This window comes from Lepidochelys olivacea (genome assembly GCF_965140295.1).
Source record: "Lepidochelys olivacea isolate rLepOli2 genome assembly, chromosome: 3".
In the NCBI taxonomy this organism is placed as follows: domain Eukaryota; kingdom Metazoa; phylum Chordata; order Testudines; family Cheloniidae; genus Lepidochelys; species Lepidochelys olivacea.
In genome coordinates, this window is record NC_140413.1 from 127,734,577 (window position 1) to 127,754,453 (window position 19,877).

General features: G+C 43.2%; 1 protein-coding gene across 1 annotated transcript in view; it reads right to left on the reverse strand.

Moving 5' to 3' along the window:
- The window catches only part of LOC311519031 (putative tubulin polyglutamylase TTLL2), a 47,214-nt gene extending 28,618 nt beyond the window's left edge, over window positions 1-18,596 (reverse strand). The window contains exons 1-6 of the mRNA XM_084625187.1: window positions 18,230-18,596; window positions 13,633-14,072; window positions 10,750-10,931; window positions 9,312-9,541; window positions 4,823-4,954; window positions 628-845 (exon numbers count right to left, since the gene is read on the reverse strand). Coding sequence (XP_084481313.1) covers window positions 628-845; window positions 4,823-4,954; window positions 9,312-9,541; window positions 10,750-10,931; window positions 13,633-13,719 — 849 coding nt within the window. The 5' untranslated portion in view covers window positions 13,720-14,072; window positions 18,230-18,596. The remainder of the gene's footprint in view (window positions 1-627; window positions 846-4,822; window positions 4,955-9,311; window positions 9,542-10,749; window positions 10,932-13,632; window positions 14,073-18,229) is intronic.
- Window positions 18,597-19,877: the final 1,281 nt, after the last annotated feature.

Genomic DNA, 19,877 nt, shown 5'->3' on the forward strand with positions numbered 1-19,877 from the left:
ATGTTCGATATAATTTTAGACAACTTAATACAACTAATAGTTTAATAGGCTTAAACAAAAATGGAACCAAAATGTCCATGCAATACTTAAAAAGAAGTCAATAACATTTTAATTATCAATAATATATTCGCAAAAAGAAAAGGAGGACTTGTGGCACCTTAGAGACTAACCAATTTATTTGAGCATAAGCTTTCGTGAGCTACAGCTCACTTCATCGGATGCATCCGATGCCACAAGTGCCACTAGTACTCCTTTTCTTTTTGCGAATACAGACTACCACGGCTGCTACTCTGAAACCAATAATATATTGATTCATTACTGAACAAATACAAATATTATACCGAATTCTAAGGAAATTTTTAAAAAACCTTTTGCTGTAAACTCAAAATAATTTCTTCCCAGATTTTTTTTTTTGCTTTGATTTGGTTACTGCCAGCCTCTTGTATTTGAACAGCTCAGTCGGAGTTAATTCAAATAGTATTAGGCAGTAATTTAGCATTGCCAAGACTGTCCCCTGCCATTGAATATACATCATTTTACTCTGAGTAATTATCTGGTAGAGGAAATAGTATTAAGCAGAGGTAAATTATAGAAAGATTGAGCATAACTAGGAACATTCAGTCCCACCTTTGTATAGTCACCAGCAAGGAATGCCTGTTCAAACCCGCTGTACATTGTCAGAGGGATTAGGAGACACTGTCGCTTATCTTTAAGATGCTGGAAAGTTGCTAGGAATGTGGACCAAAAGGACTGTGTCTGCATCTTTTCTGTCTCACTCTCTGCTTGGTTGGCTTTGATTTGATCCAGAAATAGAGCAATCAGCAACACCGCTATCACACCACTACCTGCAAAAACAAAACAAATGCATGAAACCAGGAGGGAAGCCAAGAGAATGACAGACAGTTGGTTTATTATTATTCAGATCTAGTGCTTAGTTCTGGGTCACATGTTTTGGTGGCTGAAAGACTGGTTTAAATACAGCCTAGTGGCCATTACTGTCTAATTAAAAATGCCTGATCTAAGTTCCAGACCGCTGTATGCCGCTGTGCACCTCACAAAATTCCCTCTGCTGAGGTGTGACATACATGTTATGACAGTCGCAAAGTCAGCTGCACCATTACATCAGAACAATCTCTCACTCTTCCAAGTCATGTCAGAGGTCATAGGGAGGCTGGCATGAAAGAGTTCCCTTTGCACCTATCAACAGTTCCTAGCTCAACTAGGGAACATCCACGTTCAATGACAAGATATTCATGGTTAGTAATAGTCTTTCTCAAAATACTTGAAAAAAATAAATATCAGGCTACGGATAGAATTTTAACTTTTATTTTCCTGGATCCCACTAGAGATTTTGATTGTCATCTCAAAACACTGCTGGTTGCTGACGTGCTTAGAACAGTAATGAATGTATGGGACATGAAAAATGCTAGGAGGCAACTGTGTATAGCTTGATAGATCAACTCTGTGGCTGTACACCTAATATAAAAATGACAAATAACGGCGTACACTGATAGTCAGTGCAGATGATCATATACATATAGGGTCAAATTCTCCTGTCTCTGTAGTGTCATTCCATTGAAGTCAATAGGACCGCATTAGTATAAATTAGAACAGAATTTTGGGCCAAGAGGTCTGAAGCAGCAACAGGTGATCGTTTCCTTAATTAAAAACTCAGGGCCTGCTTTATCTTTTTGCTACACTGGTGTAAATCAGGCATCACTCCATTGAAGTAAATGGAGTTATAAAGTGAGAGGAGAACCAGGCCCACTGCATGTTTTACATGCTGTCCATCCATTCATCACTGTGACACTGTAGTTGTAGGTGTGCATCTGCCTATCCATTAACTCAGAGCCAGGTGCTTTGTGCTTTTCATATCGCCTCCCATTGCAGGGGCAGACTTACAATAAATTGCACAAAAACACTAAACTTGCTTCTTAGGTATGTCTCCTTAAGACAGTGTTAATATTAATGTTCTCATAAAGTGATTACACGTGTTCTGTTACCACTGGAGTGTAGCCATTAGTGATGTGAGTTATTTTTAATTCTGTTAAGGTTTATAGCAGTGTTATGGACTTATTGCAGGGAAGTGAGGAGTGCAAGGAAAATCAAGGGAAGCTTGCAGGATGAATAGTCTATAAATTCCTGTAGTGAACTGAGAGCAATTACAGGAGATTAACAGTTGTGAGGCTTATAAATCTAAACAGAGAAGTCCACACTCTGGTTTTCAAAATAACCCAAAAGACTCTACAAGATAGCCTAGCTATTTATCCTCCTCTCCAGCCAAGAACTGCCAAGTATATAGTCATCCACAAAACTGAGGAGACATTTAAAAAATGTCTCTGAATGAAATATTCAGATATTTGGTTTCCCTCAAGGTAGGAAAGTAATATCTCTTATTAAGAGTGAAAGAGAAATTGAGACTGTTGGAGTGAGGTCAGTGGAAAGCAGGGTTACTTTCATTTTGTATGAGCAAAGCTTAGGGGAGCACATGTTAGTAATCAGATTTAGAGCTAAAACTCACAACCCAAACCCACACTCTGCAGAAAGGTAGCAGCTCCAATGCACTCCAGATGAGGTGGAGGATGTGCGAGGGGTCTTTTTACTTCCTCCTTTTACCCATTAATTAAGCATGGCAGCTTTGAGGTGTTTTGCCAGATGACACACTCCCTTCCATTGGTGTATTACACATTTAGTGTTATATCTCCACACAGAGATTACATATATCGGTAGAAAACATAAAACCAAGTCAAAAGGTGAAAGGTGACATATGTGGCTGTCAAAAACCTCTCCCCTTTACCCAGAAGGGAAGATTTTATCTACGCAGTTTGCAGTCAGCTGCATTCTAAGCTTTACTCACTGCTGTAAAATGTCACTGAGTGACATGAGTGTTCTTTGTCTTGAGCACTGGATTCCAATTAAAGTTGTTTCATTGGCTACATTAGTTCTAATTTACAAGTGCACACTGAGGGGAAAAGAGGGTGTGAAAAGAGATACCTAACTCTGTTCATGTGTTACCTCAGAACAGAGGATGTTGTGCTGCACTATTTTTTCCCCCTTCTCAGCAGCTAGATCCTGTCTTCAGATCTAGGAAAACACTACATTGGCAAAATCCAGCCACACTAAGGTGGGCAGATTGTAATACACTCTTTATTCCTTATAATGGGCTTTTGGCCACATGTAGACAGACAAAATAGTCACTGGACAACTGTACTAGCTCTGGGCCCAACTCTACTCCACTAGCGTGGCCAGAGGAAGGAACCTATGAGCAGTTTTCACATACTACATCCAGTGCGGGGGTGCAAGAGGGGGTCGTACATATGGTACCAATATACTGGTATCATAGTGGTGCTGCCATGGGGTCTGTTCCAGAGGGTAGAATGGAAGCTGTTAATTCTCTGCCTAGAAGAAGAATAATTTATGCCTATCCCTGAGTATTGTGGGGCTCGACCAGCTATAAGGAATTATGTCCTCTAAGCACAGCTGGGGTGTATCTAGACTATGTTAAAAGGATTTATTTAAAGTATTAGTTAACATGTTTTAACTAGCGTAGACAGGACAAAGTGTATTTTATAGGTTCTCTCCTAGGATTCACTTCAACCAGCTAAAATGTGTTAGAGATACAACTTGCCCTGTCTACACTAGAGTTTTAATAGATTTTCCAAAAGGAACCATTATTATTTACTATTATTTATTTGTATTATTGAAGTACTCTGACCTCCTGCAGAAGATAGGCCAATGAACTCCATGCAATAACTTCTGCATCAAGCCCATAGCTTGTGGCTGAGCTAGAGCTTATCTTTTAGGAAGCCATCCAGTCTTAATTTAAAGACTTCAAGGGATGAAGAGTCTACCACATCCCTAGGTTTTAAAATAAGTGAGTGAACACTTAAGAAAACTCCTTTTATCCTAGTTAAGGCACATCCAAGAAGACAGATGTTCTGTCCGGAGTTAAGGCTGAATCTGGCACTAAGATTCAGGGAGGTAGGATCTGTAATGAGTCATCTTTGAACCTGATGATTGCTCTCAGAGCTTCCATGTCACTCAACCAGGGCTCAGCCAATCCACAGGTGCAGGTCTCACCAGGTGATCCCAAATCCAGGGATACAGGGTCCCACTGAGAGCAGCTACTTCAGTCTGCTCAACATTGCTACCCCCACCAGGAGTATCACCTGCCGCTTGGTGGCCCTGACAGACTGCTCCTGCACCAGCCTCTGCTTGCTCTTGTTCTGTTACAGCCCCAGCCTGTCCTTGTTCCGTTTCTGCTTTAGCCTTGTTTCAACCCTGTTCTTGATTCTGGCTCCTGTCCCCAGCCCAATCACTAGGTTTGACTGCTGCTGTTCCAACCACTATACCAGACCATCCACTACTCAGTTTCTGACAGAATCTCTAGGAAGAGGCTGGGGATTCCTCTGTGGGAGTTGTCTGAAGTGAGCCACATTTTAGACCCCTCTTTTGGACACTCGTTGAAGAAAGCCATATTGTATGGGGCTTTCCTTAGCTGAAGTAAAGACTGGTCCAAGCAGGAGAGGATTGTGTTTGCCTAAATGTCTAAACTCTACCTTAATTGTAATTTTCATTCTAAGTAAAAATGTAAATATAAAGGGTGTCCTGCTCCTTTAAGGAGTAAAGAAATACAGAGTTGCACAAAGCAGCTAGGGCTTCTCAGAAGGGAACTGGTTGCAGCTCAGGAGAAAAGGGCTTTCCTTTTTGTCAGCTCAAATTGGAGGACTCTGGAAACATACTCTGCAAGATCATCTTTGATTTCATTTGCATCTAATTTCCCTGTAAGTGATGTTTGGTTGAGACCGCTGGAAGCACATACCAGTGTAGACACCCAACAGGATATAGATTAAGGTCTTGGTTGGCCCACTCGATGCAGTGGTGTTAGCTGTAGCATTTGTCATGCAGTCATATGCTCCACAGCACATCAGATCTTCTGCTGAGACTTCCACTACTTCAGTAACAATGAAAACAAAGGCAGAACATGAGGGAAGTCAGATAAGCAGAGTTCAAGGTAATAAGTAGAAATGGATCCAAGTAACAAAGGTTGATCATAGATCCAAACTTCCCCAAAATTCAGCAATATTCTAGTTTAGCCATTTATAAAGAAGGCACCAGCTACAGAGTTTGAATCCTGAGTTGTGATGCTCCAAAATTTGGAACTGTTTTTAGCTGGGGCTTTGATTCACGCCACTCTTTATCAGTAAGCCCTGTGGGGGAGGGGCATGCTTTCCAAGGCCTGAAGTCACCCTGTGTAAACTTCAAAAAGGTTGATGGTTCAGTTCAGCACTCAAAAAGGTTTTTTTACTTTTTACTGAAGCCTCATTTGAATTACTTGGGTCTGCAAAACTGGGCTGGAAATCTGAAGAAGACCCTTCCCTAGGAGATTAACATCTGGGACACAGAAACCACAGGAATTGCTTTCCTTGAAATATTGCACTTTAGCACATCCATGAAAATGAAATACAAGTTAAATGAGCTTTCCTGAACCTCAACAACAACAAAAAAATCAGTGCAAGTTCTGGGTGATAGGTTGGATAGGTAAGGTTCTTAGTTTGTCCAAACTGGTCCTCCCACCTCCTAGTGTGTATTTCCAGTGCAACAGGAGCTCCAGTTAGCTTACTAAATAAGTGGTTATCTGTAGAAATGGTCCCAAATCAGTAATCCCAGATCTGAGCTCATCCTCACTTTGTGAGTGTTTGAAGTTCAAATAAGTATCTGGATCTCAGATTTTTCAAATGGGCCCAATTTGTTATCCTAGGTCATACCAAAACCCCTTGTTTGGAATATCCCTAACTTGGGAGTGTACAAAATCCAGATCTAGATCTGAATTCTTCAGTTGGGATCCATTGCGGGTTAGTTTCTATTCATGTTTGTTGTAGTAGGGAGGACAGTGGACAAGGTTACCAAACTAGAACACAGGCTACTTGAGTTCTGGTCCCACCAGTGAAGCTCACTAGCTATGTAACCTTGATTTAGTCACTTCTCTTAGTTTTCCAATTGGTAAAATGGAGTTAATGATGCTTACCATTCATTACAGAGTACTTTGACATCTATGGATGAAAAAGATCAAAGTATTTATTAATTAGTTTGTAAAAAAAAAAAACAACTTTGGGAACCTTCTGGATAAATGACACTGAAGAAATAATATTAAAGAATGGTCTAACATTTCTGCTTGCTCCTAACACTTCAGAAGAGGAAACACAGGCCCCGGTTGTTTTGTTTTTCTGAGCAGCAGCCTTCTTTGCTCTGCTCCGTAATGGAATTTCACATTCCAGTAGCACTCTGTCTGGGAGGACAGTTCTGAGACGCTCATTTTTGATTGATCTAGGTGACATTTAGCCATAATCCATCCCTGAAAAGAACCAGTTCTTCCTGGTTTTATTGTTATTTGCAAATATATTTGAAACTAAAGCAACTCTACATGGCTTTGCTTTGTTTAATCCTTAAATCCTATGCTGAGCATATGACAATATTCCCCCCCGCCCCCACACACACACACACACACCACACAGAGTTCCTCTGTAGCGTGATCACACCATGCTAATTCCCTCCTGTACTCATTACTCATTGTAAGAATGCAAAATAGTCATCAAAATTGTGAACCTGAATAGGCCGGGGCGTACCAGGAGGAAAAGAGAGAGCTTTAAAATTAATTCACCAGCTTTCATTGCAAAGCATGTCAGTTCTTGAATAAGTGGGAATAAAGTTTATCTAGGTTGATTCCTTACTTAATTAGGTCTATTGTATGGTTATTTTAAACATTAGTTGCAGTTGGTTTGTTTTCATCACAGCTTTTAGCTTTAAACAACAGCCGCGTGCACAAGCTGTTTATTGACCACAAAGACAATTCAAGTTTACCGTGAGGGCAAGTCTACACTACAGCGCTACATTGGCACAGCTGCACCGATGCAAGAAGCAGAAGCTATGTCAGCGGTAGAGCATCTCTGGCCAACATAGCGCTGGTGTGGAGAGCACAAAACTTATGTTGCTCAGGGGGTGGGGGGACTTTTTCACATCCCTCAGTGTCGTAATTTATATCGACTTAGGCAGCAGTGTAGACATGCCCTGAGGTAAAAATTAACAAGGCGGATAAAGTGATCGCCTTGCTGTGGCCAGTGGCCACATTTGCATAGCTTCAGACCAGTGGAACTTCAGGAAAGTGATTATATTCTGGAAGTGTGTTAAATAAACAAGGGTGAACTCTTCATTTTGTCCCAGTCTTTGTGTCATACTGGAAGCTTAAACAGAGTGTAAATGGCCCCTGGGGAATAACCCTGGTATAAAAGGATTCTCCAGATGACAGAGACCTGCCTCAGCAGTTTTACATCACGGCCTGACACTGCATTCTGGCTATTCTCAGCTGCTGCAAAGACCCCTGGGGAGCAAACTATAATGTAGAGCAGTCCTGAGGCTCGGGAGTGAAAAATAAATCTAGAACTTGATTAAGTTTTCAACAATGTAAAGCAAAACCTGGTGCTTTTTCTTCTCACGTGCAATATCCTGGTGGTGACACAGGGCACTTAAGTAGTATGGGGCCTGGTTTCCAGGAGTGCAGAGGACCCACAGCTCTAACTGGGGTCAATAGGTGCTCAGCATCTCTGAAAATCAAGCCCAAAGTGGTGCTAGTAGGAAGGGGTGAGGAAAATGAATGTTGCATTTTATATGTGGCTATTGCCTTTACAAATTTATCTCCTGTGTTGTTCCCTCGTGATGCAGCCAAGCAGCATGTCATGCCAGCCCCTAGATATTTCGGAAGCATCTCATTCTTACAAGGTCTCCCATTAAAATCAGGGACGTCCTGCCTTCATGGGGATGGCTAGCTGTGGTAATGGGTTTGGCCGAGTTTATAAGCGTGAGTGTGGGAAGCAGGTCTACATTTTGTAAAGGTTTTCTTCCAAATGAGCATATTTTACTTTTTTTCCATTTTGCTACAACAAAAACAAACATTGTTGGTGCTGAAAAATACATGAGCACACCCTTGTTGGTAGTGTCCAAAGAGAGGCTAAGAACTGAATGAGCTGGAGACTGGAGTTTAGTCTTGCCTTCATAGAAGATCCCTCCACATCAAGGCTGAGGCTCAGTGGTCAGGCAATGGGGGGAAGCTTACACTGGCTCTGCCCATGTTGTCACTGTTTAGATAAACAAAGCTTCAGACTTGAGAGCTGCTAAGTTAGCCCCTTTCACAAGTACAGCATTCACTAAAATCAAAAGGAGCCAATCAATGAAATAAAAGTGGAGGCCCACAGAGATGGCCTCAGCATTTTAAGGGAGACGTGCAAACCCAAATGTAAGAGTGAGGGAACCCCCTCAAAGTGGATCTTCTGTATCTCTGTGAGCCACAATACAGTTCAATATTAGCGAGAATGCACCTGATTATCCATTGCCTTGCACCTTGTGCTTCCACTCACTATTCTGATATGGTGGTGTGTTATATCCACCTTGCTCAGGGGCAAAGGACTGGAGTAGAGATTCATACCCAGGGGACCAAATTCTCCACTCTGTTATACAAGTCTGTCTCAGGGTAACTTCACTGACTTCAAAAGCTGCGCTGGCATAAAACAGGGTGCAACAGATTGGACAATATTTTTAGACTTACACTGTTAATAAAACCTGATGTGAGCTTCCTGAATATATAAGGTTAAACCCAATTTCTAGTTGAACTCTGAACTCTTGGAGACAAACCCTCCTTTAAAAGAAGCCATTTTTCCTGCTTGATCCAGTGATCTGTAACTTCTTTCCACTCAAGAATCTCCCATTTCCATTATATCCTGACCTTTGAATGAAGCAGCAAGAGGATTGTAATAATGATACATTATAATACTTCCCCTCTTCAAGATATTGACCAAATACAACATCCTTGTTAGCTCTTGTTATCCCCATTTTATAAATGGGAAATGGAGGCAGAGAAGTTAACTGACTTGTCCAAACTATATGGCAATTCACTATCAGAGTGTGGATTGGAACACAAGAGTCCTGGCTTCCAGTCCCATGTTCTAGCCAGTAGACAGTTCTGCCTCTCTCTGGCAACTGGATTAAGCACTAAATCCAAGTAACCTCAAAATCAGTTCAATTATCATCAGTGATTAAACTTGCATTTTTAAAAATGTAAAACACATTTGACTTTTCACCTCAAAACATCCATGAAATTGCTTCTGCATTATTCTGCCTGCCTTTTTTAACCAAGGTTTTAAAAAATAAACTTTAAAGCAATAAATCTTTTCTTTCAGAAACACGGCATGATGGAAGGGTGCAAGAAAGAAATATTATACTTTAGATCTTTAAATATACATATACATATAATATATTACCTGTGGTGATAGTTTGGCCAAATATCAAAGATGAAATAAGATTTCCCCAGACTCCAGAAGACTGGAATATGAGAAAGAAGAGCCCAAAATACTGATTGATGACATCTCTTCCAATTTTCCCTGCCTTTTGGGCGTACAAATTGCCAGCTATTGTGAGATAGGTGCATTTAGCAGACCAGAGAGGGGCTCCCCCAAATCCCAGGATTATGGAGGTAGGGATTAGCGTGTACCTGCCAAAGAATACTTTATTTAGCATAGATTTTATCTGTTTGTCCATCTATTCCCCCTCCAAGGCAGATCACTGAACACTGCATTCCATAAATAAAATACATAAGCCAAATTATTCCCAGAGTCTCAGATGCATAACAGACATCACAATACACTGAAACCATGGGCAGTTTGTGCATCCCCATTTGGAGAGGCTAGCTCCTTGCCCTGCCTCTTCCAGTCGAGGCCTCGACCCCACTCCTGCTCTTCCACCCCCACTGCCCCCCCACCAGCTGGCCCACCAGCACAGACCCGAACCCTGGCTGGCACCTGGAGCAGCCCGGAACCCCGGCTGGCCTGCTGCCCTACCCCCACCAGCCTGCTGCCGCCCGGAGCAGCCCCAGAGCAGTCCGGAGAAGCCCTGAGCCCCAGCCAGCCAGCTGGGGCCGAGCCCTGAGTCTGAGCCACCCAGAGGAGCTCTGAGTTCTGCCGCGGCCTGACCCTGGGCCTGTGACAGGGAGCATTAGTGGAGGTTTGGGGAGGTTTAGCCTCCCCCAGACTCCATTACCCGCCGCCCATAACCCAAACATATTCAACTTTTGTTTAAATCAGTGGAGTTACTCCAGGGTCAAATCTGCCCCAATGAATTTAAACAAGGAATGACTGAACACTGTGAAGTTTGAGAATGATGCCAACTATATTTGGGGCATGGGGGGACTTGTACAGTTCATACACCTAGTCTGAGTTCACGAACCCTTTCCTTCTGTAATCTAAGGACTAGATTGTGCCTACCCTGGATGGATGTAAAGAGAGGTGGAGGGGGACAAAACAAGTAGCCTTCCCCTCTAGCCTCACATCCCCTACCCAATGAAGAGTGGACCTGGGTTTGGCATGAAGGACACTACAGCTTGAAAAAAGGTCTAGCAGAGGCTGCCCAGTTCCACAATACCCCAGCACCCCCAGAAGCATTGGACAAGATTGCTTCCTCACGATTTTATGCAAAGCGCAAGGCCCGGGGCAGTCACCTCGATTCGCCCTATCAAAGGAACGACTCTGCCCAAGTTGTTGTCCATTTGGTTGGTTCTGGGAGTACCACTGGGGGGCAGGAAATTCCAAACACGGATAACCCTCTAAGGAGAAAAAATTGCCCCTTTGCATATCTAACCCAGATGTAATAAATGGCGTTTCACTAGTTCAACTCTGGCAGAACAGTATAAAAGGCCATCAGTACCAGCTGGCATAGAAGTTGCCCAGGGAGAATGCGATGTAGCAGCACATGGAGCCTGCAATGGTCCACTTGCAGCCCAGCTTCTTAATGAGGATTGGAGGGAGAAACATGGAAGAGAGGATGAGAGCTGCATAGATAACACTTAGTGAGGCAACACCAAGACCTTCTTCAGAGTGGAGACTGCTCTGTGGAGACAAAAACAAGTTGACTCAGAATTTACCATGTGAGAAGGGGAGATATGGTAGCTGAAATATCAGTGCTTCCAAAGCCACAAGGGTAAGGATGGAAAAGGGAGAGTGGGGAAGGGGATACTCAAAACTGGCTTTGGCCAGAGATAGGATGAAGCCAGAAGTTGGCTCTGTATTTTAACATCCCCTACCCGTCCAAGTTCCAGGATTTTGGTTTAAGCCATCAAAGATAGGGGCCACTTTCAAAATTCTGATCCAGATTCAGGTTTGGATTGTGAATTGTCTAAACATTTGGGATGCAGAGTGGGGTTCAGATCCAGGATTTTGGTTTGCAACAAACACAGTTTGGTTTTTAGACCAATGAGACTTAAGGAAAATCTGTTTTCCTTCTCTCTTTTTCTTTCTTGTTTACTTTGAAAAGAAAGTCTCTTGATTCATAATCCCAAGGGGATTTTTGCCCGAGGCAATGCCGTAGTACTTTAAGCACAAGGTCTGAAAACTTCTTAGACATCTCAGAACCAAAGGTTCAAATTCCAGCATGGTCTAGTTGGCCCTTCCTAGGTAGATCTGAGTTCCATGCAGTTTACCCTGTGTGGGAAGGTTATTTCAAAGGATACCTTAAAAATTGAAGTTGTGTGTGCCCATGTAAGCCCCGGGGCATTTTTTTTGTAGGAGCATGCGGTCACCAGGGTCCTCGGCCAAAATTATTTCCTCCCTACCCATCACTATTATGACACATTGCATGGTGTGTAACTGGTTGTCTGCTGTCTTCCACTCTAGAGATGGGTGCTTTTCAGTGGCTGGCTACAGTTCTTGGATGTATATAGAGTAATTAGAAGAGTGCAAAAATGTGCTTCCTGTTTACTAGCTAAACACAGCACCTAAACCAATGGGGTCCTGGTCCATGATGAGGGCTCCTACGTGCTACAGTCATATTAATAAATAAGAACCTTGGGTCAGATCATGCTCTCCACTTCCATGAGCACAAGGGGTTAAAATCAGAGCTGGTCAGCAACTGGAATTTCCATTTTCCAATGGGAAATTCTGACATTTCACATACCCACACAAAAGAAGTTCCCAATCTGAATGAAAAGTCAAAATTTTGAAGTTTCCCACACAACAAAAATTCCTAAAAAGTTTGATTTGGGTGCATCAAAATGTGTCATTTCAATAAGGTAAAAATGTGTTGTTTCTACTTCCTCATTTTGATTTGTTTTAACTTTTATATTTTTAATATTAAACTATAATACAAAGTTGAAATGAGAGTCAAAATGATTGGTTTCAGCTTTTTCCCACTGAAAAACATTGTTGAAATCAACGCTTTTCTGCAAAAAGTTTTGATTTAGATGAAATTGCATTTTGATTTAAAACTAGTGTGTTGCCATTTTTTTGACCTGCTCTAGTTAAGATCTTTCGGATCTGGGGGAGTGGGTGCAGGGTACCACCTGCATGGCCTCATCTCATCCTTCACCTGAGCCTCCAGCAGCTTCTCCACCAGTGTTTCATGGGGAACTGGCTCTGCAGGGTTCGGGCCGCAGAGGTGGAGCTGAAGACCAGCTGCCCATAATCCCTGGTTGGCTCTGAGAGCTGTTTGGAAATCCCAGTGGGAGTAATGCTGCCTGAAGCCATATTAGCTTCTGCTACTTCCCTTCCATGGCTGCCATTGTGCAGGTGTAAGGAACTCATTGTTCAATAGACATTCAAATTTGGCTTGCAGATCAGCGGGGGATTCTTATTTAAAAATCCATATCTAAAGTATTGCCAGCTCCAAGCATTTAAATATTATTAGTCAGAACACAAAAAACCATGAGATCGGTTTAAACATCATGAGTTTAAAAAGAAATTCTTTAAGGGTTCCTGCTAGGCTGCAATGCAACCAGTTAACCAGGCTTCAGATGTATTAGACTGCATATTTACCAGGACTTTCCAATCATGTTACGTTTACATGATTGAAAAATGCACCTTTTTTCTTCATCAAGAGGGGGCCACAGAAGGAAGAGAACCATTTCCTGAATTACCAACATCCCTAGCTGCAGCATTCTGGGTTTTTCGAGACAGCCTTTTATTCCAAAATGTTATTGAGATCTGAAAAGATCACAGTTTAAGATCATATGGCAGGAAGGGTACATCCTGCGTTTGGCATTGCACAAGTCTGCAAACAAGATACCGTGTCACCTTTTCATGGCCAACGTACGTCTTAGGCATTTTTTTACAGATCTAGGCATTTCTAGAACTATTTCTACTCCTAAAAATCCCCTCTATTTCTGAGCCCTTCCATTGCATTCCAGGTATAAAATTCTTAACAGAAGCTCTGGAACTTGGGTAAAACACATCATCTGTTGCCAGGCCATATCTCAGCCCACACCAGAAAATCACATTTTTGTTCAAAGATACCAAGAAAAGATTATGTTTCACACCCCTTGACTGGACTGATGCAACTATAGGAACAAGAAAAGAAGTACTTGTGGCACCTTAGAGACTAACCAATTTATTTGAGCATAAGCTTTCGTGAGCTACAGCTCACTTCATCCAATGAAGTACGCTGTAGCTCACGAAAGCTTATGCTCAAATAAATTGGTTAGTCTCTAAGGTGCCACAAATACTCCTTTTCTTTTGGCAAATACAGACTAACACGGCTGTTACTCTGAAAACTACAGGAACGGATATCATAGCAACTAATGAAACTAGTTACATTTACCTGCAGACTCTGAAGCCCTCCGTAAGCAGTAAATAGAAGTAAAAATCCAAAAGAAATGACAAGGACATTCTTAAGATTGCTTTCCATGTTGGTTCATAGAAGATAAAGGCCTGACAGTTAAAGGTATTGATCAAAGTGGCCCAGCTGGTACTTAGGGAGGGAAAAACAGGATCTGCTTGTTGGTAAGGATCAACTTCTCACTGCATCTATAGTAGAAAGAATTGTTAGCCAGTTGTGTGTCAGCCGGTGAACTTTACTTTCTCTGATACTGAAAACTCCATATGAACCGGTTACTCATTCAGTTGCTGTGAAGCAATAACAATTAGGACTTATCAGCTTGCATTAGATCTCTGTACTTTATATTCAAGTTCACAAATCGCTTGTAAGAATGAGGCAAAATTTCATATTTCATCTGTATAGTATGTGGCTTCCTCCTGTTCCTGGAACAGAAGAATGCAGATAGTTAAGTGCATGGCTTGAATACAATTAGAGCTAAACCTTACAGGGCAAAGATGAAAAGGTTGCTTGGAAATCTATATCAGGTCTGTTCCTTAACTAAGGTTGCAAACCACACAAACAAACCAGCCTGTTTATGTGACTGGGTAATGTGAGACTGTTACTTGGAGGGTTTCTCAATCTTGACATAGATACAGCACACAAAAGCAAGGGTGTTGCCTGTTTGTCTAATGGAAGATACCCTACCCCCAGCAAAACCAAGTGGAATTTGGGAATACATGGCTGGGAATCATTCACAGGATTGTACTAGATGGCACAGTGTTGCTTCCCATACACACATTCAATCAAGACCAAAACAAAGAAAACAAGAAAAAGGCTGAATATATTTTAACATACCAAGAAGTCAAAGCTAGCTCCTGTTTTTGAGGAACATCCACTTTCTGATCTTTTTAGTTCTTGTTTTATAATTCAAGTAAATGCAGAAGAAAAATATTCTTCCAACCCCAAGTGAGAGTGAAGAAGTTATTAATATCCCTTTGAGAATAGGATATTTATAAATAAATGCAAGACTTTCTAAATAGACAGTGAAATACTGTCTCTTTATGTTAAGGACTATCACACTTGGCACACATACATAGAGTCTAATTTTCAGCTGAGCCTCAACCCAGCCTTTGTTTTGGAGGCGCAAGTATTGATAGTTACATACCCAGCCTTCTCCTGTAGTGGTTGTAACCCAAACCAGTGCTGAACTGAACTAATACATAAGAACATGACAGTGATACTGACTTTAAACAAAATTGAAACACCTCACTTCCCACTCTGATGCAAGAATAAACAGTGCACACATGCAACAGTGAAAGGCACTTTACATTTTCAAAATCCTTTGTTTTGTAATACTTCACTGTGTTGGTAGTCACTTAGAAAGGGAAGCTTTTTTAAAATAGTTTTTAACATGACACTCTTTTTTAAAGGCACAATTGGAGAGACTGTCAGTTGAGAGCCAACACACAGTCTTTCCCACCAGCAACACCTGTTCCTGGAAAGCATTTTTGGGCTCTTTGGTTTTTTGATTGATCTGAGAGACATTTTGGCCTGCTGTATGTCCCTGTCCAGACCTTTGGCTTATCTGCCTTCTAATGAGTCTCTCCAAAGGAATGTGCAGACTCTTTACCAATGAAATCTGATAAGGTTGAGATGTTCTTCATTTTGTACCAAGCTGTGAGCGTCTCCAGTGAGCCTGCTGTGTATCAACCCGACACCCCTTTCATTCCTTCTGTCAGTTTACCTAAGATTAAGTGAGTCTCAAGATCTGAGCCGAACATGTGTGCAATCTCAGGTCTCAAGCAGGGGATCGACACACTCCTAGCTAAAAGCTCTCACATGGAGGGATCACTGAAACTGGAAATGGAATGGACCAATTAAATTAATGACTCCATCCCACAGTCAAGAACGTTTGTTCTCTGAGGTGACTATAACTGAGCCCTGGCTTCTCTTAAATCACAACAGACCTTCTGGTTGACTTTTTTTTTTCTCAAGTGTTCACCCCTCCCTCTAGCCATCCACCTTTTACTGGGGTATCTGTTCATTTTAGGCTTTCATTGAACAAACCCAATAAAAACAGAAGACCCACCCTAGATCCCTCTATCTCAGGCCACAGGCTGGCTGTTACTTTATTGGCTTTGATCTCTGGCTATGCCCACTAGCCAATGGATGCAGCTGAAGGAGGGATGAGTAGCATTTTGTGGCTCCCAGATCCTGGGTCATAAGAACGTAAGAATAGCCATACTGGGTCAGACCAATGGTCCAGCTATCTATCCTGTTTTCCAACAGTGACCAATACCAGGCACTTCAGAGGAAATGAGCAGAACAGGCAGCCATTGAGTGATCCACTCCCTGCTTCTGGCACCAGCATAGTTTACAGCAGCCCAAAAGCTGCTCTAAACTATCCCTGGCTGCTGCTGGACCCCAAGGGGTGACCACTTCCTGGGGGTTGCCAGAGCACACAAGTCATCTGGCCATGCTTTCCCCCCAGAATGTTCCCAACCCTGGAATCAGGCTACAACAGGGGGCGGAGTGACAGAAGGTAGCTATGCCAACGTTTCACACCAGCTGGAGACATTGGCTCTTTTGCAGCCCCTTTGCACAGCTGGAGTGTCACCGATGGACTAGAATGCAGGCCCAGGATTGTCTTTAACAGCAGCAATTTTAAAAAAAAGAAACTTAAATAGCTCACTGTGTAAGGAGACCCCCTTCCAAGTTACTTGGGTTAGAGCCCTTTCTTGTGGGCTGACTGTTCTCTGAGTTTCCCCCACAGGCAAAGTCAGCAAGTTACATGCCCCATATTGGCAAGTTAACAAGGCCCACTTGTCTAACAAACTCCCCATGTATAACCCATACTGGCCTCATTATATTAGAGGCATGGATACTGGGGTTTTTGCCAGCGACCAAGTTGGGGGTAGGGTGCATGGGAAGTTAACCCTTCCCATGCTGCCTCGCAGGTCGGTGTTGCACATGGAAAACATAAGGCTGGAGCCTCAGGTAGTAATGGATGATCTGGAGATTAGACTCTTTCAGAGTATGTAACCAACACAGGGCAGCATGGCCTGTAAACAAAATAAAAGGGTACCCAAACCAGTACTGTCTTAAAGCAACCACTCTCTCCTTAAAGATCTTCCCCACTCCCCACCCCAATGGGAATGAGTCTACATCTCCAGTATAATATATTGTGGTCTTCACCCTGAAATTTCTGGAATCATACAGCCCCCAATTCAATATCCAATTTATCTGCTCAGTAGAGTAAGCGTCCAGTTAAAATCTAGGTTGCTTAGCCCAGGCTGTTTAAAAAATATGTTCTTTTATCACTGTGAAAGCCTGGTTGCATGGTTGTGCCTCATACACCTGCTGTGGTGCCTCACTGTTTTTTAAGCTCAAGCAAGTGTGGCGAAATGTGTCAGGAATCCCATGCAATAGCTGGCCACCTCCAAGAAGGAGCATACCTGCTTCTTGGTTTTAGGGAATGGGCTTTTTGGAGGGTCTCCACTTTCTCTGTGGGTGGAGGTAGGGTAGGTTGAACTTGCTCATTTCCTAGCAGGTATATAGCTTCTCCTTTCCCAAGTTTGCAGGAGTTCAGGTTAGCACTGACTCCAGCCTCCCTCAACTGTCAGTTCCCTCCTCACTCAGATGTGACTGATAAGTAGGACTAAAGATGACCCATCATGCAGGTGGGCAGCTGCATACTGCTGGTGGCCAGGGAGAATACAACCTATTAAATGCTGAGGGGTGGCTAAGTGGAATACCCCAAGTAGCAAAGGCTGTTTTCTCCTGGGAATCAATCAGGCCTAGCAGACAGCTGCCAATCAGTGGAGTAATTCTGTCAACAAAGTGAAGGGAGGACAAAGACACTCACAGAACCAGGAGCCACGCTGTGCCCAAAGCTCCCAGCAGTATTAGTTCTCTCCTACCTCCACCTAAAGCTCTAAACGTTTCCCTGGCCTCTACCCAACTTTCCATCCCTCTCTCCTCTACCCACAGATCCAGTCTCTACATCCTGTCCCTTCAAACACCACCCATTCTCCTCTCCGCAACCTACTCATAGATATCCCACTTCTGTTCACTCTTCCAAGGTGTCTACAGTCCCTTTGCTACATCCAGTATCCCTCTGCCCCTAGGTATGTCTAAATCTTATCCTGTGATGTCCCCCTTTCTATCTTCCTTCTGTGACACCCGCTTGCTTTTCTTTGCCCCTTGATGTATCCTATCATCCCTCCTTGCTCTGCTTTTCCCCAGTCTCATCTCTCCATTCCTCCTTGTCTTCATCCTTCATCTCTCTGCTTTCTCCTCCCCAGCTCCTCTTCCCCACGTCCCCAACCCAGTTTCTCCCTCTCAGGCTCCCCTCCTGCAAACCCCTTGCACATCCTGCCACGCTCTTCTTTCTTCAATCCTTGATGTTCCACCTTGTCCTCCCCACAGTCCCCGTCCGCCTCCCCTCCCACACTGTCCACACCCCTCTACTCCCTTTACCTATCCCCTAAGGTGGGAAGAAGAGAAACTTCCCCTGCTCTGCAGCTAGGGTGGGGAGAGGTGCCCAGCTAGAAAGAGAGCAGAGTGAATGCAGACGGGAGTCTCAGCTGTGGCTTCTTACCTGCACATCTGTGGGGCTCTGTGGTCCTTACTTGCAGGAGGCTTACAGCAGCTGCCACCTCTGCTGAGTCCAGTTGTTCAGGTAACCTGTGCTGGTCCTGTAGTAGAGGCTGGGACTGGCTTGGGGCAGGGTGCTCTCAGCACAGTAGGGCTCCTCCCCTGAATCCCAAATTGCCAGGACAAAGAAGCATTTCCTGCTTGCTCAGTCAGGGTGCCAGACTTAATCTTTGTGTCACAGATCCAGTAGGACGTTAAACTCAGCTGGGAGCTCCCCACACATGAAGTAGTCTGTTTCTCTAGTATGCATATTGCATTCACTTCTCTACCTGCAGTATCTCTCCTCTGCTTCAGCCCATCCACGTCTTACCTTCTGAAAATATCCTGCCTCTAAGCAGTTCACATCTGCATTTACCTCTGCTCTTTTGCATGGCTCAGAACAACTTGATTAATGCCCGTTTTACTGGCTTGTGCTTGGCTGCGTACAAGGTGACTCTGACTCAGCAGGACTGAGTACTGCTAAGAAAAAGCACATGCCCCTGTTGTGATATGGACCCTTTCTAACGAAAGGGGCAGCCAGATCCTGTTTGTGAACAACAGAGGCTTGTACCACGGCTGCTCTGCAAAACTCAGTCGCCACTTGTTGGCAGCTCAGGAAATTCGCTCAACTGCTTGTTAACATCTCATATGATCACGCCTCAAAATTACTGGTGCACTCATGACTCACTCTCCTCTTCAATCCCTCTAGTGGCATCCTGTCATCTTTGCTCTGAAGTTTAATTTTCTTCTCTTATCTGCAGGGCCATGTACGACTCCACCATGCCTACATCTCTGCCATCATTTCTTACCACTCCTCCCCTCTCTGTGCTAATGAAACCAGCCTGACTACTCCTCCTGCACTCATCTCTAAGCCACCTTCCATGCTGTCCCTAAACTTGCAACATCTTGCCGATTCCAGTTGGACAGGAAGTATGGTCCAGCAGTTAAGGTTCTAGTTTAGCACCTCTGAGTTCAATTCACTACTACATCACAGAATTCCACTGCACCTGAGGGCAAGTCGCTTTGCCTATCCGTGACTGAGTTCCCTATCTGTAAAATGGGAATTTCTCTACTTCACAGGATTAAAAATTGTGAGACACTCAGGCACAACAGTGATGGGGGATCATATAAATGCCATAGATAGTTTGCCAGGCATATACCCATGTCAGCAATGCCCATTACCAAACTAACCCAAAAGATGCTGTAACACACAGATTTTCAAACTGGGTTTTGTGATCCCCAGAAGACCCACAAACAGGCCTTAAGGGGTCACAACTCTTCTCCTCCCTGTCTTTATAGCTAGATAGGAGGGGGGGAGCCTGAAACATTTTCTATTGGGCTCATGGGATGGAAAAGGCCAAGAACCACTGCTGTAATGTGCAGAAACCTCTTGGTCTCCCAGTGTTCTTGGTGACGAGTGCCTGATAATAGCTCATCTTAACTAATTAGCCTCTCACAGTTTGTATGGTAACTTCCAACTTACCTGTACGTATATATATAATCTTACTATATGTTCCATTCTATGCATCCGATGAAGTGGGCTGTAGCCCATGAAAGCTTATGCTCTAACAAATTTGTTAGTCTTTAAGGTGCCACAAGTCCTCCTGTTCTTT